The following is a 19,064-nucleotide window of genomic DNA, read 5'->3' as shown; positions in this document are numbered from 1 at the left end:
ATACGATGTGCAAAGGCTTGATCTCCACAACTGCACTCAATTTGCTACATGCACAGCCAGAGATGAAAACGAGATCAAAACCAGCTGGGAATGGTTGTCCTGAGAAGATACAATAACCATTTAAAAAAAATCTAAACATAAAATACAAATACAGAAGCAACAGAATTATTGTTAATAATACTAAGAGACAGAGAAACACACTGTTGTTGTTAAAAGAAGTTTCAAGTAATATTCCAGATCCAACTTCAATCCTACTCACAGGAGAAAATGCCCAGAGATTAGGAAAAGAAGTCCACACCAAAGTGTATTTTAATAGCATACAGGCATGGTCAACAGACCCATCCTTGCAACAGCTATTTTCAAAAAATAAAAATCTAAACAGAAAGACATAATTCTAATTAGCATTCATATTAACATGTGCATTGCTGGAAAGAGTTGTTTAATTCACTGCAACCAGTAGACACGATGTGCTGCATCGTTTGTGCTCCATTATATCACGAGATATTGTGTGTGCACTCTTTTAACATCCAAGTATAAATCCTGCTCATAAAATAAGGCATACTCAAAAACAACATGATATCTACAGAGGTAACTTTGTATGCTTTCTTCTCATTCTGCTTCACTCTTCTAGGTGTGATGGAAAAGGAAAAAATTGGTCCCAGTTGAGGTTTGTCAACACTGGCAATCAGATTAGGATGAAACAGATTAGATCACATCAATTCAGGGGGAGGGGAGGGTGGGAAGTTTTCTTATTTTTAATGACACTTGGGACATCTCCTGAATGAGCTCTGCAGAAGGCATGAAAAAAGAAATCCACATTTATTATGTCAGAGACACCAGTGTTCCCCTTCGCCATCCCTATCTCTATCCCTATCCAGAAATGCCTCCATATTGCTACAATTTGTCCAAACTGACTTTTTTTCTTTTTGTAAGATTGTTCCTTCCAGTAAAGCTGCTATATTCTGTTTTAAACTATAGCTTTTTCTACATTTTCACCAGTGTATGCATGCTAGAGAATAGCTGCATTGCAGAGGTACATATTTAGCACACGGTATCAAACCAAAAAAGAAATAAAAAATAAAAAAAAAAAGGAACCAGTGTGTCCTACTGGCTGCTCTATGTTCAAAAGCACTGTTTGGTCTTCTGATATAAAACAATACAGAAGTAATATTAGCAGAAGTCTGTTCCGCTTCAAGTATTACCCCAACTTTAAACGCGATTTTCAAACTTTTGTGCAATTCTTTTTGTAATCTCACGTGAATAAAAACATCAACATGTCTAAACTAAGAAAAGAAACTGTCCTGCCCCCACTGTAACACTGCACAGATGGCAGAGGGTTGAAGCTGAAGGAGCTGTTCAATGGGTGGATGTTTCTGAATGAGTGTTCATGTGGTTTCCAGCCCAAATGCAATGGGTGGCAACAAAAGATCAGACTAATGCAAAATGCAGTTACAAATACACACTGACAACTTCCTTCTTAAATATTAATGGCTCTTGAAATACCCATCAGATACTTTTACAAAACTTCTCTATTTTAAGTCTAAGGATTTTTCTCAGTTTCTCCACAAGTAGTGCAAATACACTCCTTATTCTTAGGTCATCCCAAGATATGGCTGGTTTTTGTGTGGGTGATTTCTTTTTGTGTTCTTCACTGAAGTGACACAGGGACACTGTAGTCATGAGGATGGAATGTAATGCCTGCTGGACTACCTTGGAAAAAAAAAATCTACCTTATTCATGTACAGCTGTAAAATTCTACAAATTAAAAATTTCACATCAGACTACCTGATGCAAAAATCACTGATTCCCTGCTATGGGGGAACTGAGAAGATCCCCTGAAACCTTAAACTGTACAAGCAGTGTAACAGGTTTGTGTCCCCCCTCCTCAGACTCCAGGTATTCAGTTCTTGAATCGTGTCTGCTCACAAATGTGATTGAATTTCCTGAAACAAAACAAAAACGAGCATTAGAATGCAACAAAGCTCTCAGAAGTCGGGCAGCAAAAGCCAGTCAGCATCTTTCACAGGGTATTTTAAATGTTAAACAGTTTAAAGCAGAACATTCACACACTGAAATAGCTGGTTTCCAGAACCTGTTTCTGTTGCACTCCACTACCACGTTACGTGGAACAGGATTTTCAACATCTCTCGTGCCCAACCCTTGTTAAGTTTTATTGTGCACACAAAACCCCTGTTATTAAACATTCCCCTCTACTTCTGCACACTTAAACCCAGAAGGCAACTAAAGCAGGGCTTGGTGAATTAATCTTCCCCTGCAAGATACTAGTAACTTTTAGCAGACAGCATTACCCTAGTCACTGAGAACCAGAATTAACCAGGCTAATGACACATTTCAACACAAATGTCTTCTCTCAATGGCTCAGAATCTTCTGGAAGGAAAAAGCTTTTCTCAGCCTGTATTATGTCAGTGTTATGGCAATGGCAAGCCTGGCTCCAGGGATTAAACAGATAACACAGCTCTGCACAGGGCACTTCTCCCCAGTTCCCAAAAACCTCTCCCTGTTCATTCTTTGTTTTACTCTGACCAGGGTTCTGTGTCCCTGACACTCAACTGAAACACAGGTGGGGTGCTGAGTGTGAGGATACCTGGGCAGGGGGTGATGAAAGCAGACCACCAATTCTCCTCCTCTTGCTGAATTAGATCCAGGATTACAAAAACCTTGCTTACATAACCAAACTGCTTAGCAAAACAGTTTAGCTCAATTCAAAACAACTTAACTGGGTATTTAGGAGTAGTATGACAAAACTGTTTGCTTTTGTGGATTTTAGGAACTAAGAGCAGCAGCCAGTAAAGTTCTAGGAACAGCTGATGCTTGAAAGAAAAGATAAATTAAAAAAAAAAAAAAAAAAAAAAAAAAAAAAAAAAAAAAAAAAAAAAAAAGAGAAAAGGAGAGAAAAACCCTGAGTCATTTCTATTCTAGATGAAGTTATCCCCCACAATATGAACAAAGAAGAATGGTGAGTACTTTGATATTGAATTAACTCTAACATTTCAAAACAAAATCTCCTCTGGGAACACAGACAGTCCTGTAATGTGAAGTTACAGATAGCAGTGCTACTTCAAAATTTCATCTGCAACTTAAATCCAAAATTATTTTTGAAAGCCATTTGGTAAAACCCTCTGAATTTGTAAGAGACTGCAGATGAATATTTTACAAGTCTGTCTTATGATCTGCTTGCCTGAGATGTACAGACTGGTTATTTTCAACCCACAGTACCTGAAATATTAAAGAAATTATGCTAAGTGTGTATGTACATTGCAACACTAGAAAGATACTGCAGAATCTACTATTCATTAGGGTAATTTCTCAATAAGGGATAACAGCTCCTCTATCTGAAATTGCACTGAGAATTTAGAGAATTATTCATAAAGCAAGAAGGATTTTTCAACCCTCCCTGGAACGAGTTGGCTCCTAGGTAGAAAATTTTTGGTTTGTTTTAGGAGCCTTTAATAGTTGTCAAACCATATGTGCATCTTTTCATAAGAACAAAACTGCATTGGTCATCAGTGGCCTTGATCTGTTTTAATCAAGAAGCTTGACTTCTTTTGGAAGAACATTTCTCATAAGTGACCAGATACCAGGAGTCCAAGTGCCCTTGAGAAGCAACAGGGTTCATCTCTTTTCAGGCTCAGTGTTTCATTTTCAATACCTGCCAGATTCCTTGGGTCAGGGCTGTAAGACCCAGAAACTCCTCCAAAACCAGGAACTGCTTAGGAACCTGCTGTGGCTTATGGTACATGTTCCAAGCTTCTCTTGCTTCTCTTGTTGCTAATTATTCCCACCCATTTATCCCCTCAATGTAAGCTGCACTTCCCTGGAAGAGTCACTCCTTCCACTCCAGTGGGTGGAAAAACAGACTCAAGAAGTGTCAGCAATGGGTTACATCAACTTACAAGTGCTGGCAGTGCCCTCCTGACACGCACAAAGGGCTCATTTTCAAAGCTGTGCTAAAAACAAAAACGACAACAAAATCCCCAAAGCTCACCCAGTTCTGCTCGATGCTGCAACAGTGTCACTCACACAACTCCTGGCACCTCAGAGGTTGCTTTTTGGGTTGTTGTCAGTGGGGTTTTTTTTTAAAGAAACACAAAGCAAACTCACTTTCTGAGGGATGTGACTTACATGGCATGATGTGCTTTGACCTGAGTTCGACAGTTGCGCCCCCAGTAACAATCGGGACGGGACGTGACAGTCACTGCGAGAAGAGAAGGGAAATGCTGCATTTATTACAAAGGTCACTAATAAGGTGATGTAGATTATTAAGCCACTGCTAACAGAGGTTACTCATCAGAGCAGGCTTTGTAGAGAAACCAGGCATGACTGGCAAGAAAAAGCTGGTTGCAGGCTAATTTAAACAAAAATTGTAAATGCAACCAGATCTAGAATTAGTTAATGAAAGCATTCTTGGTTCCCAATTGAGAGCTGGTGAAATGTGGACTTTGTTCAGAAGGTGCATCATTTTATACACTTAAATGGGAAATAAATTAAATTACAGCAAGTGGTTCCTGTTGACTCTTTCTGGATTTTACTGAGTTTCTCTTTCCAATCTGACATTACCTAACTTTACATGACTCTTCCCCCCCTTACTGTGCAGAACAATGCCCACCTGGCAGCTCAGCAACAGGAATATTCTGCCTGTACTGGTAGGCGAGTTCTCGGAAGCTGCGAAGGCCACAACAGTAGCAAAGCACCGTGTCCCCAGTAATTCTGTAATCTGGGGACAAAACCAGTTTGGACAGAATGTCAGAAATCACATTTAACTCCGGGGACTGGACAGCACTTGCTGTGTACAGAGAAGTGCAAAGCTCCTGGTAACATTCCACTGGGGTTATGCACAGACAGGGAGCCACACACAGCACGTACCTGACAACATAAAGACTCCCCTCTGAAGAGCTAAGAGGCTTTCATTCAACATGTTTTTCCATGTCAGGCCCCTGGATGCCAGGTAATCCTGAAGAGAGCAATTTATGTGTTTAATATAGAAAAACCTTCAAGCTCAAGGAGTAACCAAGCCATTTATTGTCAAATATTCCCACATCTAGATCTAACCACGTTTTCAAAATGGCTTGGTGCTGATTACAAGTAAATATTAAATACATTTAACTTAATTATCAAGATATTTTCAGGCCACCAATAAAACCTTCTACTACATATCTTTTTTTTTTTTTTTCCCCCCACAAGATCCCCACTTTTGCCAGAAGTTTGCAAATAGAATCACGTCAGTCACACTTTCCTTTACCCCAAATCAAGATTTCACACAGCTTACATAATTTAGGTAACCCTGCTATGGTATAAGCAAAATCTTTTCTGTGAAACTTGGTGTGAAATTTTGTCTGGGACAAAATGCTTAACAAGCCTTGCTTTCCTGGCATATTTTTAGGGAATTCTTTTTCTCTTAATTAATATTTTGGATGTTACACTTTAAACTTTAAAAACCGGCTTCCCCAGCAATAACAACCAAACACATCTGGACTCCACAGTGTGTCTACCAGTCATTGAAACTCAAATTCACAATTAGGTCTAGAATTTTGGCCTTCTTGGAACCTGTCAGGCACACACGTTGGGGAAATTAAACACCAGGATTCCAGCAAAGTGAATTTTGCTGTTGTTAACTGATGCCCTCTTACACAGACAGGGATGACAGAGCCACTCCAAGACACTTCCAGAGTCGACACAGTGAACTATAACTTTGCTCCAGCTGATTGATCACTTGGGGCTCATCTAATCTGCCTTTTGGAATCAGGTTCTGCAAGTGGCACAGCGCTGCCACTGTAACTGTTAGCACAACACTTTCACTTCATCAGTGAGTGCACCTCAAACCTTGTACTTTTGTTACTATCACACACAAAGATTTTTAAACTTACCTTTAGGATATCTGACTCGTAGTGGTTGTTATTTAGGACTCCATCTAAACACTTATCACCAAGATTTATTTCTAATCAGAACAAGAAGAAGAAGAAGAAAAGTTACTATTTCTTCCCCCAATCCCGTGGGGTTCTGAAGGTTCTGTCACCTGTAATAACGTGCACAGGCTCATGTGAGCACCAAGCACACGTGGAAAAAATGTCTAAAACCTTGAGTTTCAGAAGTCTGCGTGTTGGAGAGGGCAAGGCTCTTCTCTAATCAGTTAACATCAGACGTTCAGTGCTCCTGCACTGATTTGTAGGATTCTCTTACTAGGCTGAAATACACCTTATTTTTTATATGGAAAAGCATTGTGCTTAACAAGCGCAGCTTCTAAGCCCAGTCTGGTATGAAGGCACAAAGTTAAACCCTCTGAGTCAAGACACATACCACTTGAATTTTTTGTGTCCGTGACGTGAGGACACGGCTCTTGTTGCTTTTTGCATGACTGTGCTACAAGTTAATGTATATTTCTTAAATTACCTAAAATTCAAGACAGACAGACATTATTGCAAAGTGAGCAGGCTCATAAGAAACAGATTATTCCACAGTACCACAGAATGGTGCCAAACAGCCAAAACATGCCATCCGAGTGCAGCCCCAGTACAAGTGACAGAAGGGTTGCAGACAAACTGTACCTGCAAAATAACAAAGAAAACCCCTGTAAGGACCTCCACACAACAAAACTCAACAGCTACTGTCCTTCTAAACCAATAACAGTAGAGCCCTGATAAACCTGGCTCAAAAAAGGGACAACTTTCCCATTTAAAATACATTCTATAGAGGAATAAAATTCTACAAAAGAAGATTCTTTTACGCTGCCTCTACAAGAGTTCAGATATAGAACACTCACATAAAAAACAGTCTTCAAAGTAAATTTAAGTTTAATAAAAAGTAAGCAGAGAGTTAGTTCTGTAAAAAAATAAGATAAAAAAATGTACCCACATTGCTGAGGAGCAACGTGAGGATTCTGCTCACGCTCTGCTCTGCGGTCAGGCATTGGCTGAAAGCAGCAGGTGCATATGACATGACTTCCTTGAGCAGGACACACATATTCCTGGACAGCTAGAGGAGTTCAAAAGGGACAAAAAAAGATAGACTGAACAAGGTACACAACTGCAATCTAACTCAGTGAATATTAACAACATAAAAATCTCAAAACTATAGTCAAATGTCATGATGTTTGCAAAGACACCGGTGTGGTGTTACTCTCAGTACCATGAGAGTGCCCTTGATTAGTTCATAGTTCAGTGTTATAGCACAGCTCATTGCTCAGTTCAGGGCAGTTGGAGACAATCTTTCAGGGTCCCTTCCAACCCAAACCATCCTCTGATTCTGTGTATGAGCTGTAGTATTTTAGTCCCACACTCTGGGATGATGTTGTAACACTGACCTGCAGGGAAGTTGGCAGATGTTGATGGTGCATCTCCCAGTGCCTGCATCCCTCCTGCCTCTGTCTCCTGGCCTGTGCCAGGCAGAGTTGGAACAGAGTGTCTTCTATACCCTGGGCACTGTCTGCACACTATATATGGTTGACTGAAAAGATAAAATAAAGTCAGAGGAAATCACACAGAACAAGTGCAAATACAACTTACATCTGTATTGCTAGACAAGGTTGGTCAGACTCTGAAAGTTTAAATTTGGAACTTCCTCATTCAGTAACAGATGGAAGTTTACATAACTCAGTACCTCACAGCTGTGAAGACTGCTCTAGTTGATAGATAAAAATTTTGGGGTTTACAGTAGCAGTTTTAAAAAAGGGAGGGGGGGAAGCGAGATGAACAAAAGAGAGAGGTACAAAGCTGGAATAATTATCCACATGAAGAATTCTTCTGTTCCACTCCAGACATTGAGCAAAAAGTGTTTGCTGCTGGAAATAAAGAGGAGATATTTTGGTACTTGGGAATCTCCATCAGCTGCCTCAGTACCTTAGAACCAGTGAAAGCAGCATTCTAGACAACGAAGAAAGTACAACTGTTGCAACTGCACTCACAGGGCATGGACTGCTTTACCTCCTGACAAGAACTTAGCCAGAAACCTGTCTTCTCTAAAGCAACAGCCAATTTGTAAGTGAAAAAGGTAATTTCACATATCTCACATGAGGCTGTTGCACAGTTCAGGACAGAACTGTTGGTCACAAACTGAATCCTGCTGAACTTCTGGGAAGTTCTAATTTTAATTATTTTTTTGGTTGACTGCTCAAGGTTCAGCAGGGTGGCCAGCAGAACTGCCAAGATAATTACTGCTAAGAATGAACTTACCTGAAAACTAAACTAAGATTCATTCTGACAGTGATCACGGGAACACTACCAGCAATAACAGTGCTTGTGAAACGAGCTTATCCAAACATAAGCACATCTAATTCAGAGCACAACCTAAACACAGACATACCTGATATCTGAAGATTCACTGTCTACATCTGACAATTCCAGCAAGTCTTCAGAACTTCCCTCCTCGTCTGAGAAAGATCTGCGCACCTTGGGCTGCAGCATGTCCTGAGTGATCTTGTTCCTGGCGTCCATGCTGCGAACGTCGTCCTCGTTGCGGCACTTATCTGGCACCACAACCAAAGCCCGATTTCAAGAGAAAAGAACACCTCACCTCCCCTACCTGCACCCTGCTTTGTTAACACAGTTCTGGTGTTTCCATTTCCATAAAACTTGGGTTTGGGATAACAGAGTTGTAGAAGATCTTAGTTAAATTCCCCTCTCTGTTAATGAAATGTAGTATCGGGCAACTTAAGTTTTGTTTTCAAGAGGGCGCGATCAAAGTTAATTAAATTCACGTTCAAGTATGCTTTTCAGAAGTATCTGATATCCTTCTTATGATTAAGTAACAGATTAAAATGAAGAATTCTTAGATACTCAGTTACAGTATTACATCACCTTCCACAAGTCATTATGTCACGTTAACTACGTTTGTTTTCTTACAACCACGTCAGAGAAAACTGCAGAGTGATAAAGCACACAGATATTGTACAGACAAGTGTGAGCACGTATCAGTTGTGCAGCTCATGTGTGAAATACCAGGGGTTCTGCTGCACACCCAGTTCAACTTGCCTGGATGCTGAATCAGATAAGCTTCGACCAAGTTGTTCAAGATGTGATTTTTACAAATACGTTCTACTGGACAACGACAAGTTGGACACAGGGAAGATCTTTCCATCCATCCTGAGTAGCAGGCAGCACAAAAAGTATGCATGCAGGGCTGCAAGCTGGAAAACAAACAAATGGAGTCAAAACATAAATATGTCATCAAAAAAACTACTTGGGACCAGATTGACTACATAGATGAGGTGGGGGAAAGGGGACTCAGAAGGGCTTGTGAAAATGCTCATTATCCTGACCTCCTCAAACAGTTGTCACTGAATTTTGGGCATTATTGCCACAGTTTTTGTCACTCTTACATACCTTACACAGTCATGCAGCAGTTCTTGGCAGATAATGCAAGTTAATGTTTCTTCCATCTTATCTGGTTTCACATTTGATGTTTTTGCATCTTCAGAGCCAATTTTAATTATACATTCACTTGGAGGTGCTGGTGAAAGATTTGGACATGTGCCTTCATCTACAAAGACAGAAGATTCCACAGAACATAGTTTTTGAAGCCTTTATAACTTAATTCGAGAATTTAAAAAAAAGACCTGAAAGATATACACTGATTCACTGTTCACTGGCAATGATCCCACTAGAGGTCCTTGCTTTATACACAGCAGCTTCTGCTACTGAAGACATTATTTTCACTGGACCAGAAACCAAGCCAGTAAGAAGCAAGAAACAAACTAAAGGACTGATGACAGCTGTTCTAATTCAGCTTGGAGGGGTTGGGGATTAGGTTGCACAATCCTGTACTGCACTTGCCTCCTTTTAGCTTCTTCTTTGCAGGTTCCAAACCTTCCTCCTCCCCTGTCCTTTGAGAATCCGATTCTGCTCCTTCTTTGTCAGTGATTTCTGAAGTGACTGCAGAAGTTTCAACACCCATATCCAGCTGTTCGTGCTTGTTGTGCAGTGCTCTTACACACAGAGATTCTGAGATGGGCAAAGCAGGCACAGGAGTGACAACTGGGGACTGTGAGCCTATAAAACAACAACAGAAACATGGGTGTGGCTTAACATCGACACAGGACACGTGAAACCAAAAGGTACTCAAGCCCTGATGAGGCACATGCATCAATCCAAACATCTGAACAGGAAAAAGTGCAGCAATGTCTGCATAACTTACTAAATGCATTCTGAACCAATCTGACTAACCGCAAGACCTGGGGAGAAACAATTTATTAGTTGTGTAACCCTACTTAAAATCCCCATTCCTCTTTAAATTGTAGAGTATTTATTCATAAGACCCACAATTGCTTTACTCATCCATTAGGACTTACCCCTGCCTGCTCATAGAAGGAAAGTTAAAATGCACATATACACCTGGTATTTTCACTAGAACTTTACAAAACAGGTGATAAAGACCCGGACAGGGGTAAGAGATCAACATGTTAAATTTCAAAACTGGAGTAACAGTTGATGGCATATCAAACTTTAGGTACTGGACACAATTCTTACCAGATGTAGATGGATTATCCTGCTGAACAGATGCAGACTCAGTAAGAGAGGTAGAAGAAGCATTAAAGAGGTTAGATGTAGAAGTAGATGGCTGTGGTTCCTCATAGCAAGACTGAGTAGCTGACGGTGATGAGGTAATTTGGGTCTCATCATTACTTCTTCCTGTATTTGAGGTATCTTTGGTCACATGGCATTGGTTTTCTACATTAACTTCTACAGTTGGAAGGGGGGAAAGGAAAGAAAAACATTCTGTGTGACAGTCACCACATCATGGCTTCAAAATTCCAAGGTATCAAACTCTCTCAAGAGGGTTACATTAGTCATTGGAGCTTAGCCCCTCTTCATGGATCTTGAATTACTTCCTTACCTACTGGTTCTTGAGTTGCATCATGTTTTATGTTTAAGGACTCATAAAGATAAGCAACATCTGAAAGAGATAAAATAGTATTTATCATAATCTTCAAACAAAAAAAAATGTGCTAATCCCCACATAAACAACTCACGTAAACAACTTCCAGTCACAAGTGGCTGCTTCCCCAGAGTGCCTGACAATGGAAGAGGCAAATGAGGGGTCACCTCAGTAGTACCATGTTAATACTCCTACTTAGGAGGCAATTAGGAGCAGCACAGCAAGATCTTTTCTTCTCAGGAAACCAGGCAGAGCGGCTTTTGTGTGATGTTTAACTTGTGCCAGCCACGGAACCAGAGGCTTAATCATTTCTTAAACCTCAAATCTGCTCTGTGTCTGAACAAAATGTATTTTTACTCACACTGAATCAAAGTTCTTCGAAGAAGCTTATGATTTCTGAGCTCACTTCTCGACTTCATCAATCAGTATTATTTCGTTTCTTTGTGAGATACATGAACTCAAAAATACAGATCAGGATATGCCATAAGTTTCACCCAGAAACTAATTTAGAATCTATCAATAAAATTAACTCCATAATATCCTTTTCTTCTCCATCTTACTTCAACTTAATCTTGTCCCAAAGATTCCCCTGACTTACTACTTTTTGCATCTCCAACTATCTCCAAGCAAGAAAGACTCTCTTAGTTTGCAGCAGCCCTTCTTCTGATCAAAAGTTAAAATATTGTCTCCTTTAGAACTGCTCAGAACAGCCAAATTCACATCGAATGTGAATTCTTCTCTGTCTTCGAAGGTGAAAAAGCAAAACTGCAGACTTGGTAATTCAAATACTTGTTAACCCACACAGAAATCAGTGATTTAGTTCGTTACAAAGTGCCTGGAAAATCGCCTGATTTCATCTAAGTGGCATCAAGTGCAATAGTGGCAACTCAGGAAGGATTTGTGAGATAAACAAGCCATACAGACAGAAAAATACAGCTTAGCACTGCTTCATGTAACATTTACATCAGACATCATAAATCTGTCTGATCTGTCTATATATAAATTAACAGCAACTTCATAAAGGAAGTGTTTCAGTGGTATGAATGTATCTAGAATATTTTTCCAGGTTTACTAATTCTACTTACAGTGTAGGGCTCTCCCCACCTCCCTCCTGGCCATTTTGCCTCTTCCCTCTTTAAAACAAAAAAACACACACACAACTCCCTCCCAAAAAACAAAAAAAACCCCACACACAAAAAAACCCCAAAAGCTTTTGCAGCCTTTTTGGTGCCAAAAATTGCTTTGCTGGGATATATAAAGTATCACCAACTACCCCAGCAATGTGACTTCTAAAAGCAGCACTGGACATGGGATCAGAACCTCATGAGTTACCATTCCATGCATTATTTCCACCAAAACTACTTCTAGGCACATTTCAGTTTCAGACAGTTGCTCAGACTTGTCTCTGTGAAAACTGGCACATCTATGACCTCTTCTCTTGAGAATTGTTTTTAAACATTAGCAAATTATTTCTCTTATAATTGAGTAATTCTGTTTTAATTACACTGATATTTCTTTTCTCTCATGACTCAAAGGAAAATGACTAAGCACACCACTTAAAAAATATTATTCACTTACTGTTCTCTGGCTCATTTTTTCTGTAAACAACATAGATCACATCCCCAGTCTGTAATGGGCATGTCTGCTTCTTAACCACTTTCAGTTTATTAATTACTGTTCCATTAGTACTGTAAAGATAAAGAAAACACCACAAATGTTTTCATAATCACGTGGGAGAAGGAAGGGAAAGCACTAGATATTTTTAAAGAAGAAAAACTATTGGCTACCCCCCAAAAAAAGGTAAGTGGATTAAAAAAAAAAAAAAAAGAAAAAAAGTTCAGAAACAAAAAAAAATTCTCCCAAAGACAGAAATGCAGAGCTATTAGAACTTCAAAGCTCATTTGCAGCTACTGGCAAAGAGGTGATAGCTGACAGACAAAAGACCCCTGATATTTGGCCCTGTCTCAAAATAATTAGAGGACTGTTTCTGTACAATGGTCTCCACCCTTTCAAGTATAAAACCCCAAGGGGCAATAGCTGTTCTATTCAAAAAGTTCTGAGTTTACCTGGACTGTCTGCAACTCAAAACCGAGAAGTTAGTAAGGTGGAGAAAAGTTATGCACGCTGAAAGATGAGCTGGAATTAATCATTGTGATACTGATAAAAAAAATAGAAAACTTGTAGAAGAAATTAAACTGGGGAAGAGGAAAATGCAGAGCAATGATGATTATTTTATCTCCTTTACTGTGGGTGATGTCGCATACACAATCTACTAAGGTTGTATAACCAAGGTACTCAAGTACTGAATAATTCCAGCTCACTTGCAATGAATGAGCCTCCTTCGGGGCTGCAGCACTCTCGAGTTTCAGACTCCTGCCATTCAAAATCTCTGCAAGTGGTACCAAATATAAACGAACAAAAATATCCGTTTCCCACCCACCCCGCCCCCAGCAGAGCTGCTGCTCGAAATAACAGCAAACCTGTGCTGCCACCTCCTGGAGGCACCACCTGTGCCCAGGACACAGCAGCTCCTCTCCAGACACGGGTGAGTATTTAGAAATAAGTGCCTTCCCTCCCCACTGTTTCTTCTTTTAAAAAGCAAACTGGGAAAAAAAAAAAATCTCTTCTCGTTTAGTAACACGAGCAGAGAAAGAAAAGTCGAACTACGTAATGTTGGGTTTTTTTGGACACTAAGTCAAAAAGGAAAGCAAGCCCTTTTGAATCACTACCACAAGTCTCAATCTAGGTATTAGTTCTTGGCCTTGCTGCCTTCATTATCCACTGTTCTTCCCCATCTACGTGGTTGTATCAACTAATCCAACATAAATAACAAGATCACAAAAAAATAAAAATGCTACTTTAAACATCAATAAAAAAATGAAAATCTTTGGGTCGCACATTGGTATTTGCTCTGTTAAAGAAACTTCAACCTTCTCCCACAAGCAAGAAAACTATTTTTAGCTTGTTTTTCTACCTCAGCCATACAGATGTTGACTTGCCTGAAAGACATGAGCAGCAGAGAAATCACTAAATAAATACCAAAGCTTAAAATCACTAAATAAATACCAAAGCTTAGCAATTAAGAGGAAAAAAGAATTCTAGCCAGTCTGTTAGAAAGTACACTCACTTCTAATTTCATATTGATGGTGGTGATAATACATTAAAAAGATTATGTGAAAGTAAAGATTGTTCCTCCTTCGGTTGTCAGAGAAGCAGTAAAGCTCACACCAACCCCTAAAACCTGCCAGAGGTCCTTTAACAAAACCAGGGAACATCAAATTTGAACTCCTTTCCAGAAGGCACAACAAAGCATGAATCTCCCATCTGCCCTAAGAGCTCCAGACCTTCTTTTGTAATAAAACAGCTGAACTCAAGTAACAAGACTTGTCTCTTACTGAGGTTCAGCTTCTAGAGGCAATTCCTAGCCCAGATATTTCACTAAACACAGGGGAAATGTGTCACAACGATTTATTCTGCGAAATCTCTCTGTCATGACTGCGAAGTTCCAAGATGGTTATGGGGGACAATAACTCAAGTGAGGTATTTTTGAAAAAAAGAAAATAAAAAAAAAAACCAAAACATCACACACAGTAACCATTCAGGCTTGGTTTCACAAAGCAGGCTGCAGAAATAAGATCCTAACCATCCAACTGACTACAAACAGCCAAATGTTTTCAGTTCTACATTACATGAGAGCTGACTAATGAATTCCTTGGCACACACAGACCCAAATGAAGGAGGAACAAACTGATATCACCTAACACAGAAAACCATAAGCTTTTCTTCACTACATTAGCAAATTGAATCAGTTGTGTTTATAGCTCAGCCAATAATCAAAGGGGAAAAAAAATTATCCAACTACACTAGATAATTATACTGGCTTTTCATTTCCAGTTTCAGGCTTTAGCATGGGGCTTCTAACAGATATGGTGACACTTCAGATTAATGTTGTGGGTATTTTTCAACCAGACACACACGATAAATTGTGACATCTGCACATTCCTCTGATGTTTCAGATTAAGGTTCCCATAAAATACGTAGAAACTCCAATGAGAATCCCAAATATGAAGGCCATTCATTAGGACTTAATACTGAATTGATGCCAACTGGCTGTACAATATTTCAAGGGGAGATGAAAAACAGTACTATCAGACATAAATTGTCTGCACTGTGAAACAATGTCACAAAAGGTCCCAATGTCACTTTTCTAAAGAGTGGAAGGAAAAAAAAAAAAAAGTCTGGCCTTGACTCAATTCCAATGTGGTTGATGACTCCACAGTTTCATTAATGAACCATAAATTCCCTGTACTTCCCAATCCCAACTGCTGTGCAGAATTGATGTGAGCACTCAGAAGAGCCTCACTTTTGGTGAACTACCTACGTGTTGCAAGATACCTTGGTACCCTTCCAAGAAAAATGCCAGTCTGTCACTTTTTAATAATTACTACCATCCAGGAAAAGAATGTGATTTATGTCAAAGCTTCTGGGTTAATAGTTTCAATAGTTACCAGCTATTTAAATGTATATCATCCTGAACACACTGTTAACTTAAATGAGTTTTGAAGTCTTTCAAGGTACAGAATCCAGTCTGTACTGTAATTCTCCATTCTTTTAACATCCATGGAAATAGTTTTGACTGGTAGGGCGAAGAGAATTTAGTAGCAGATCAACCTCCAATTTACCCACAGAAAGGCAGTATCAGCCTTGGGTAAAGAGTTTCCTGCCCTGAAACATCACTTACTACTTAGAATCTTTCAAAAATTTTCCTAGAAGATAAAAAGAAGAGGTCTTAAAAAATAAATCATATTAGCTGCCTTCAGAATTTCTTTTTCAGAATGGAGACTTTTACAACTGCTTTTGCTTGGGGCAAGCCACTGTGTTAGGTCAGCTTGTATAATTTGTTTTCTTTCAAGAAGAATAAAGTGCATGGTTTGGAAAATAAAGCAGAAACATATCCCAAAAAAGGGCGAGTCTGGCAGTATTTTATTGTACTATTTGCTAACTCTTGGCTTTTGTTGCTTCCAAACTTCTATTTGCTCAACAATTTAAGAGTTCTCTACACATTTTCTTTCACCTGCAAATTTATGGTAATTCTTTCCAAAGTAGATTCAAGGACTCACTGTGCCAACAGGGAGAGGGAAACCAATGCTGCCTGTCTACATATATCTGATTCTACTCTTTGGGTTCACTACAGTACAGAAACAAAGTCCACTCAGTCCCCCTGTCCCACACCCACTGCCTCCTTCAATGCATTCCTCCTCGCCAGAAAAATCCCAGCTTGACCACAGCAACGTTTCCAAACTATTTTCCACTTCAGAGAAGAAAAAGCTGACATTGCAGTATTTCTCTGCGACTCTGGGAGTCTGCATTGCCAGCTCAAACATTCAAAAATCATCTTCTGTCAGCCTGCTCGATCTTTTGGAACTGCTCTGGTATTTGGCACTGACGTTGGAAGACCCAGAGGAGCCTCGTTCAAGTTTGGTTTCTTGATTCAGCAAATGGCAGCCACGCTTGACACCAACTCACAGGAAGCAGAACACAGCACCCCACTCCTCTCTGTCACATGCACAGAGGTGCAACAGGCACCAGCAGCTCCCTGGCAGTGCTCCCCTGGGTGCAACCTTCCTGCTGCCCTACCTGGGAACAAGCCTCACCTTTTCGTGAATATATCACAGAAAATTAACTTTCATTTGGCTTTGTTAGTTTTCTGCTGGCTGCAGTTTCTGCCTCAGGGGGTGGGTAGGGGAAAAAGAAAAAATGAGGCAGGAATGTTTCTGTATTATGCAGAGTTTATTTAGCTTGTTTTATCATAATGTTGGTCTAAACCAATTCTAGCAGTTTCTCAAGCTTAAATTTACAGCCACACTCTTAAGACTGTCATCATAGGCAAATATGGCTTGATTTGTTGCTTGAAACACCTTGAAATTTAGGATTGCATTGCAGAATGACAATTATAAGCCATTTCCTAGATATCCCAGCTAGGCCTTGTATTTTTCCCAAAAATTCAGCATTCTGTCCCACAGCTTCTCGGAGTATAATCCCTCCAGGAATCTGCCCAGGGACCTATCCCGGCTATCCTGGACGTACCTATAGCTACAACCTTGAAGAGGAGAGGAAATACACCCTCATCAAGTCCGTGGATGGCAACAAAGCAGGGGCAGGGCTGGGCTGCCCTCAGGGGCACTTTGGCCAGAGGAAGGGGCTGATGGGAATGTCAGACATTCCACACAGACAAACTCAAAGTCCTGCACCTGGACAGAATAACCACCTGTGACAGAGCAGGTCACAGACTGCCCAGAGAGGGCTCCTGGTGGATCTCAGGACTAAACACAAGGTCACACCCCCTGGAAGGCCCTACAGAACCCCTGGCTGGATGAACAGGAGTGCAGCCTGAAACTCAAGCAAAGGGGTGATTATTCCCCTTTACTTGGAATTCATTAGTCAGCATCTAAATCTCACATCTAGTTTTGGGTCACGTGGTACAAGGAAGGTCTTGATAAACTCAAGCAAGTCCAGCTATTGATGCCTCGAGCAACAAACAAGATTATTCTTCACAGACTGAAAGGAAGATAAGATTAGAAGTTCACAGAAGAACCAACCTTGTATCTTCCAATGACACTCGACCAGATTCTTCATCCACTATGATTTTACAGTGATCTCCAGACACCAACTTGTTGCCAGGGAAAGATAAGTCACAACCTTAAAAAGAAAGGAGATTTTCCAGGGGGCTTAAAAATACACATTACACAGTCAGATCAGCATTCTACATGGCTATAAATGCAACACAAACTGACCCATGTACATCTGCAATAGTTCAAAACTTCTGCTGTCACACAGACAGCAACACAGTCCACTGTGTGATACAGAAATACAAATGGTGAGACAGACTCACGTGCTGATATAAACTTACTCCGAACTCCTGAAGATGTTTCAGTTCCCTTCCCCCCCCCCAGTTGTAGCCCTCACAGCCAGAACTCAAATTACAATAACTCATACAGAAATAAATTCACACATATTTGAAGTGTTCAATCCAAAGCCTAGAGGCACACATCACAGAGCACCCAGCTCTTTTTCTACGTCACTCTGATACTGTTTCATTGGATTTAACTTCTATTTCATTCTGGAATACTGGGGGGAGTAGTAGGAACCAAGAGCTGTTCCTACTTCAATGATTGTTTCATATACAGTAAGCAAGAAATCCTTTAAAATAAAGGCACATAGTAAAAGCCTTAGACCCTGAGAATAAAGCTTTCAAATCCATGCTCACAGAAACTCTCAGTACTTGCTGGCAGTCTTTATATGGCCATTAAGAATTAAGGGCTTTTATGTGGGTGTTTTCTTTTCTGTGAAGCAGAAGCATTTTGCATTGCAGTTCCAACTCATTTTAACCACAGAAACGAAACGAGAATGTAAACAGGGCCCATGCACAGAAACTCTCCTGAACCAACAACCGTTTTTCCTTATTTGTACAAAGTGCCACAGCCAACCAACCTAAAAGGTGCATTCACTGTCAAACGTGCCTGTGTCCCAAGTTAGTGAAAAAGGAAAGGTCAGCATAAAACCACTTCTTCACACAACCAAGACAAACTCCTTCTTCACATAACCAAGAAGTAAATTAGGAATATGGGATAGCCTAGCAGGCACCTCCAAGAGTTGAAAGCACCAAACCCATCTAGTTTCAGTGCATCTTCCTGTGTTTTAAATGCCAGGAGGGGGGGATCGCTGCTACCCCCCAAACACCTCTCTTCCCTGTCCCACCTTTCTTCCTGCCGATGGTCCATTCCCTTTTCAGCAGCAGGACGTGCGGCTCTGCCTCCTCGGCGCCCAGCCGGGTCAGCTTCCCCCAGGGCTGCGGCTGCTGGCTCTGCTCGCCTCCTTCCGACCGCTCCATTTGGATTCACATCTGACAAAAACACAAACAAAGCCAACCCACGCCCCACCATCACGCAGCGCCCGGGGAGGACCCGGGGAGGGCCAGGGGAGGGGCTGGGCCCCCCGCGCTGCTGCCCCGCACCCCCGGGGGCTGCCCCGGCCCCTCCTCTTGTGCGGGGCTGGGAACCCTCCCCTCCCTCCCCTCGGCCCCCGCATCCAGCCCACCGCCTTCCCTGCGCCCCCGCCCCGCAGGGCCGCTCCCCGCCCGGGGGAGACCGAGCTGGGGCGGCTCTGCCTGTCCGTC

The 19,064-nt window shown here is 40.9% G+C and overlaps 1 protein-coding gene across 1 annotated transcript in view; it reads right to left on the bottom strand.

The window, feature by feature from the left end:
• Positions 1-291: 291 nt before the first annotated feature.
• Positions 292-19,064, bottom strand: part of CHFR (checkpoint with forkhead and ring finger domains) — a 20,121-nt gene continuing 1,348 nt past the window's right edge. Inside the window, exons 2-18 of the mRNA XM_027892633.1 lie at positions 18,647-18,791; positions 17,488-17,587; positions 12,467-12,576; positions 10,847-10,906; positions 10,480-10,692; positions 9,787-10,002; positions 9,337-9,493; positions 8,986-9,140; positions 8,318-8,480; positions 7,320-7,462; positions 6,872-6,991; positions 6,481-6,564; positions 5,887-5,957; positions 4,886-4,973; positions 4,629-4,736; positions 4,145-4,217; positions 292-1,943 (exon numbers count right to left, since the gene is read on the bottom strand). Coding sequence (XP_027748434.1) covers positions 1,901-1,943; positions 4,145-4,217; positions 4,629-4,736; positions 4,886-4,973; positions 5,887-5,957; positions 6,481-6,564; positions 6,872-6,991; positions 7,320-7,462; positions 8,318-8,480; positions 8,986-9,140; positions 9,337-9,493; positions 9,787-10,002; positions 10,480-10,692; positions 10,847-10,906; positions 12,467-12,576; positions 17,488-17,587; positions 18,647-18,779 — 2,037 coding nt within the window. The 5' untranslated portion in view covers positions 18,780-18,791 and the 3' untranslated portion in view covers positions 292-1,900. The remainder of the gene's footprint in view (positions 1,944-4,144; positions 4,218-4,628; positions 4,737-4,885; positions 4,974-5,886; positions 5,958-6,480; positions 6,565-6,871; positions 6,992-7,319; positions 7,463-8,317; positions 8,481-8,985; positions 9,141-9,336; positions 9,494-9,786; positions 10,003-10,479; positions 10,693-10,846; positions 10,907-12,466; positions 12,577-17,487; positions 17,588-18,646; positions 18,792-19,064) is intronic.

The sequence above is a fragment of the Empidonax traillii genome, unplaced genomic scaffold (assembly GCF_003031625.1).
Source record: "Empidonax traillii isolate 1590-97213 ecotype Southwest subspecies unplaced genomic scaffold, ASM303162v1 scaffold361:size2146424, whole genome shotgun sequence".
NCBI classification, from domain to species: domain Eukaryota; kingdom Metazoa; phylum Chordata; class Aves; order Passeriformes; family Tyrannidae; genus Empidonax; species Empidonax traillii.
Note: the sequence above shows the minus strand (reverse complement) of the source record. Positions and strands in the feature narration are given on the sequence as shown.